Source organism: Caloenas nicobarica, chromosome 6, assembly GCF_036013445.1.
Source record: "Caloenas nicobarica isolate bCalNic1 chromosome 6, bCalNic1.hap1, whole genome shotgun sequence".
Taxonomy (NCBI): Eukaryota; Metazoa; Chordata; class Aves; order Columbiformes; family Columbidae; genus Caloenas; species Caloenas nicobarica.
Window position 1 is genome coordinate 8,154,653 of NC_088250.1, and position 6,000 is coordinate 8,160,652.

Sequence of the window (6,000 nt, forward strand, 5' to 3'; positions counted from 1 at the left end):
AATTGCATTACTTATTAATTGAACACCTTTACAAAGCAATTACATTGGAAGGAGACTGTTGAATATTTTTGAGTGTTGGGGAATTTGACCTCTGTAACAACTGCTGAGCTTTTACTTTGCAATTACTTAAGGCCTAATTCAACAAAAACAAATAAATCAACCCAGTTTCTGAACCATGACAGCCCAGAAATCTTTCTTTTTATAATGGCTCAATTATATTATCAAACTGTTAAAATATTTGGCAGGGTTGCCAGAAATTCAAATACTGTTTCCACTGAAGTGAACACCACTGGTCGTATGACCATCCCACTTATTTATTTTAATCAACATGAAAAACTGACTTGTCGTCTTGCATTTTTTTTTTTTTTTAAACCATTGTAAGGAACCAGGAACACTCTGCTGCAGAGTGACATAACCTGTTCTTGGTACTGTACTGAAGACTGGAGGCGGTTCTTCAGGAATAACTACTGGTAAGTATATTTCTTTGGGGAGAGAGAATGTGTTTTCATAGCTCTGGTGCTGCATTCCCTTTATACTGCTTCAGAAACGTCTAGAATATGTCCTCAAGCAAATGATTTACCCAGAAGGATAGAAGGAGGGATGGGGAAGACAAGCAGTAGTTACTGTCGTGCTACTCATGAGGAGTTGCACAGTCAAGTTATGCAATAATTTGTCCCCAGGTATATGTGGACACTTGGTCCTTTTGCCCAAGGAGCCCAATAGAGGTACAAGACTTGATGCTGTGCTATTAGCACCCTGTTCTGTCTGCTATGGAAACTGAGGGGCTTCGAGCTGCTCAGGGAAACCTTTGACTTGATCCTTTGCAGCATCAGTGCCAGCTTTGGTCTGGACGGATACAGAGGAGAAAAGTGCTGGGTGTAAAGAACAGGTACCGCTCCTGTCTCGACAGAGGCACATGGCAAATGTGCTGCTTATGAACTCGAAGATCTTCCAATTTCTAGAGCGAGAATTTGCAGGGAAGGCTGCGGCCAACGAAAACAGCCCCTCTGATCTGCCAACTTAAAGATTTAATTACTAGTTCCTTCAGTTGCACACTGTGCAGACTGAGACTTCCCTATTATGGCAGCATAAGAAAGTTTCCGAGTAGGACTGTGTTTATCCATTTTGGTTTTAGTGACGCAGAGGTCTGGTCTGCTAAAGTTTCTAAATATTTGTCTTGTTAAGCTCCCTGTTTGCACCTTCCAACATCCTTGATTGCTGATGGAAATGATTATACATTGTACTTTAAGACTGCAAATCACTCTAGAATGGATTACAAATATGTCTGTATTTAGGTATAAGAAATCAAGCAGTTTGTCTGGACACCCTCGCGTAGGATGACAGGGCTTTTACGCTGTCACATAAGAGTGTGAGTCAGTCACTGTAGCCTAACCTGAGCTTTAATTACAAGTGATTCTGGAATGTGATGCTTACTGGCTATAAAGATGAGATCAAAGCCGTAATACTGGGTCTGGAAGGGATGGGGAGCAGGGAGCCTGTTTCTCCTCATCATCTCTTTTCGGGGCCTAGCACTGAAAAGTTAGGCTTGTGATGTTTATCCTCAAGTCAAATTTGCGGCTTTTCAGCCGCTCCTGGCTCCACATGGGATTTGTGTATCCAAATACCTTTATAATTACCCCAGGAAATGAAGTGACTGAGTATTGGAAGGCAACTGTACAAAAATATGAGGCACAAAACTAAGGAAAAATGAAGTCTGGCCTTACAGTGACATAGCAAAAAGTATGTAATATCTTGGCATAAGATATAAAATGAGACTACTTTGTTGTGTTCTCTGCCCACAATTGTGCTGGATTTTAGCCCATGATAATCCTGTGAAAGGAAGGACTAGAGAGATCTTTTCTGGGCAGATTCTTTAAGAAACAGAAGTAATTTGTCAAGTACTGGCTAGTAATTTTGTTTTGGAACCAATTACATGTGATTATTTTATTAAAAGAAACCATAAATCTGTATTCCTATCTGCTAGAGACAAATAATGTTTTCTTTGAAAAAGCTTGAAATATCTTCAGTGCCTTTTTTTTTCTTTTGGTAGTAGGTATGTCATGCCGCCTTAAAATTAAGGCGTGGTGCAGGAATTTGAATTTGTTTGGTTTTTTTAACAGATGTCAAGCATGACTTTTCAGACTTGCAAACTTTTTGCTGCTTGTGGATTTACTGATAAGTCATGAATACAGCACAGAATCACAGAATGGTTGGGGTTGGAAGGGACCTCTGGAGATACCTAGTCCAACACAAAGTGCTTAATGATTTCAAAATATGATTTGAAAGATCAGTTTCCCTGGAGATGTGTTTATGCTCTCCAGTAAGCCTTCTCATAGTTTAAAATGGTTCTCTGCTATGACTAACATAGAAGGTAAAGAGCTGGAGAAAATTCACAGCAATTACTATCCTAAATTTGCAGAGCGAAATACACATGCAATTGCAAACAGTAACACGTTTGTAAATCTCAGAATAATGCCATAATGATTTTAGGCAATTTATCTCATGTTATAACTGGGATCGTGAAAACAGCAGTAATTGACGCTCCAACTATTTTTCTTTAGAAAAGCAGCCGTACCTGAATTTGACAATAGGTGGAGCTGTCTGCGAGAGAAGTAACCACTTTTCTGCAGCTATTTTTTCACTGCTTTAAGAGCACAGCTTCAAGACTTTGCCTTATTGTCACATTCACCTGGTTCAGCGAGCTGTCTGTCAGAGGGCTGCTTTTGCATCAGAAACTCCTGAACCCTGGATGCTGAATATGCTCCAGATCCTGCCTCTTTTACAATATGAGACACATCGCAGATTTCTCACTTTTGTAGTTCATTGTAGTATGAACTAGCAAACCAGAATACGCAACTTTTAGCACTACCTGTAATCTTTGGAAGAGGCCTGAGGCCAGGCTGATTCACAGTGATGTAAAGGGCAGACAGAAGTGGAGTGTACCTTCGTTATCAGTTGCCCATCTTCTGTCTAATCCCACACTAAAATCAGGCAGAGTCAAGTTGCTGCCATTAACAGTGAAGCTGTTTAAGCTAACACAACTTCACGTTAAGACACGCACAAGTGAAAGATCTACAGAACCTGTGTGGCTACAGAGAAGTGGAAAAGCAACATATTGATCAGGCAGATCAGCTTTTAAAATCTTGCTCCAATATATAATGTTTATCATAGATCAAATATACTCTGATCTTTAACAAAAAAGCCATAATTACTGATCACCCAGTACATTAGTGAACCTGTAGGAAGCCAAATCACTTGGTGGAACTCCACAGACTGCAAATAAATGTGACTGTCCTTCAAATACAGGATAGGTAAAGTTCCTACGAATTTGCTCATAAGCGAGGCAGACGTACCGGGAGAAGCTTTAGATCTTCCAGGATATCATCAATGTAATGAAACTCCGAGTTCTCCAGCTTCACCATCTCTTTTTTCACCTCCAGGATCCGGCCAATCACCCCATCTAGCACTTGCCGAATCACTGCCTGCTTCTGCTGGTGAACAAGTTGGTCATGGGCTGTCTCCAAGTGACGGAAGATTTGCATGTATTTGATGTAGGAAGTGGCTAACAACTTGAATACTTTCACGTGGTCCTTCTCTGGCTGGAGGAATTCTCCTCTTTCTTTGCAGAGCTGGATGTCAAGGTCTTTCTGGGCATCTGCCCACATCTTATTGTAAGTGCTAATTGAAAAGAGGAGACTATGTTAACCTGACATGAAAGCAAGAGTTAGTACACAATGATACCAGGACTCTATGCGTGTGGATTTCTCAAAAAAGCAAGCCTTGAAACATGAGCCATTATATTTATAAAGAGATTTTAACTACAGTGTATTTTAAAAACCATGTGCAAAAGTTTCTCTTTTTGCATGTCTTAAAAATAGGAATCTTAAAATGGTGTTTTATTAATGAAAGCTTAAAAGTTAAACACTTTTCAACTTCCTCTTTAACATGCCTGAAGCATCCTTCACATGCCTGAAACTACAACCCCCAGTAGTGCCACAAGTTTCATTTAATTGTGCTGAGAAGATGGTTTAATAGAAAAGGTGCTTCCCCGCAAACCCCTTACGATGGGTGAAGGTCTCTTTTAGGTCTCTCCATGTTTGGCATGAGGACCAATTGATGTTTCTAAAGTGTGTGTTGCTCTTCTGCCTTTCTAAAGTGGTTGCTCAGAACTAATTGCAGGGAAGAGGTGGTATTGGTGCCAATGCTAGAGTGTAGCTGTGGGCACTGTTTCAAATGTGAAGTGAGGAAAATAATTTATTTCTATGGCAGCAACTGTTGCACTCCAAGCAATTGTTAAATGTCTGGTCTAGTAGTTAGAGGACTATGTGACAATGGAAGATGTCACCTAAGGCCAGCTTCATTTCCAGAAGTGATAATGCTGTTTACTTGGGTAGTTTTGGTAGAAATAGGTGGAGCTCTGATATGAGGGTGGACTTGCTGACAATGGGTTTTCATGGTAAAAGCAGATCAGTGCAGAATTTCATGGGAAATCATGCTAAAGGAGCAAGAAATGGCGTCTGGACAGTGGGCTAAGGTAAAAGAGAAAGCTGACTTTTGTTTCTTAGTCCTAGAAATAAAGGCCACTGGCCTCAATGGTGCGATCTAGACTCATCCAGGTGCTTAACCCTAGGTATTGTTTGCTGTTCCTGGAGCTTCTCAAAGAAGGATGAAGACAGTAAAAGGCCCTGCCACCATTAGATGAGCTTTCAGAGCAGACCTCTTGCTGGTCTGAGCAGCATTGAGGGAGTACTTGTGTATTAATTCTGACAAGAAAGCTTGCACAGCTGTTAACGTTGCTTGTGCTTGATAATAAATGCCTAAATTGGAGCTCTGTCAGCTGATCTTATAATTCCCAGTCCTGGTGTACAGAATGGCTTGAGGCTTGTGCTACAAGAGGGACCAGTGGGGTGGACAGACAAACTCAAGTGCCCCGAGCATGGGGTGGGTGCTGCATGTCCAGGATGCTGACAGGGCTGCTGGGACTCCCCGCAGCTGTCAGCAAAAACACCAAAAATCTGAACCCTGCTATTGAATTTGCACCATTAACTTTTTAAAGTGCATATTATACTTTTCAGCTGACCTGGGTTTCTGCAGGATGCAGCTGGCCTGGCTTTTCCTAATGCCTCTGCAGCCCACCCAGGTCTTTCCCCTTCCTTTTTCCCTACTTCATTTACATCCCATTGCACCACCCCAATCACTCAATTGCACCAATTAACCCAGGTGCAGGAGATAAACAAAATAAAACCAGCAGAGTGGAGAGAAGATAGGCACAAATGAGACCAGCATTAGCTTTGACCGAACAGCTCTGCTGGTTGATCAATGCGAATTTTGTACACTTCCTCTGAAGTCAGGACACAGAACACATACTGGTGTGAGGTTCACGAGGTTTTCCAGCACAGAAGGAAACAACACGATATTGTACTTACTTAGCCGTGCCTACTCACAGACCATTTGGTAGTGGGGAGGTTATAAATCTTGGAGGAAGCCTGGCCCTGGAGGTTGTCCCCCCAACCACACCAGTGATTTATGAGCAGTGGGTATCCTCGGGCTAGAGCGTTTCAAATGCAGGTTATTGCATGGAGACAACAGATTGCACTGCCAACGAGAACCGACTCTGCGATTGTCCACTTTAATTTACAATAATCTCCCTTTCTGCCTCCTCTGACTGAGGAATGTCAAGTGGTTCCTCCTGCTGAGCCAGCTAATATCTAGTTTCTTTTTACATTTTGAATGACTTTTTGAGGGAGGAGGGGGACGGAGTGCTCTAGCCCTTCAGAGTATGTTAACATAACACAATATAGATGGAACATAATTGCTTCCATAAAGAATTAGTTTATCAGATAAGCATTACGATGATTGCAAGCACGTTGCTGTGGGTCAGATGTTAAGATTATGATTATTACAGTATATTTCTAGCTTGTCGTAGTGATGTTCTATGTAAGTGAAGGCAAGAGAAGGGAGAGGTCCACTGGAAAATAAAGTATTGAAGGAAAAGATTGA

The 6,000-nt window shown here is 41.5% G+C and overlaps 1 protein-coding gene across 1 annotated transcript in view; it reads right to left on the minus strand.

Annotated features, from left to right (window-relative positions):
* IQCA1 (IQ motif containing with AAA domain 1) overlaps positions 1 to 4,095 on the minus strand; it is a 98,088-nt gene extending 93,993 nt beyond the window's left edge. Inside the window, exons 1-2 of the mRNA XM_065637584.1 lie at positions 4,064 to 4,095; positions 3,354 to 3,678 (exon numbers count right to left, since the gene is read on the minus strand). Of these exons, the coding sequence (XP_065493656.1) occupies positions 3,354 to 3,678; positions 4,064 to 4,095 (357 nt within the window). The remainder of the gene's footprint in view (positions 1 to 3,353; positions 3,679 to 4,063) is intronic.
* Positions 4,096 to 6,000: the final 1,905 nt, after the last annotated feature.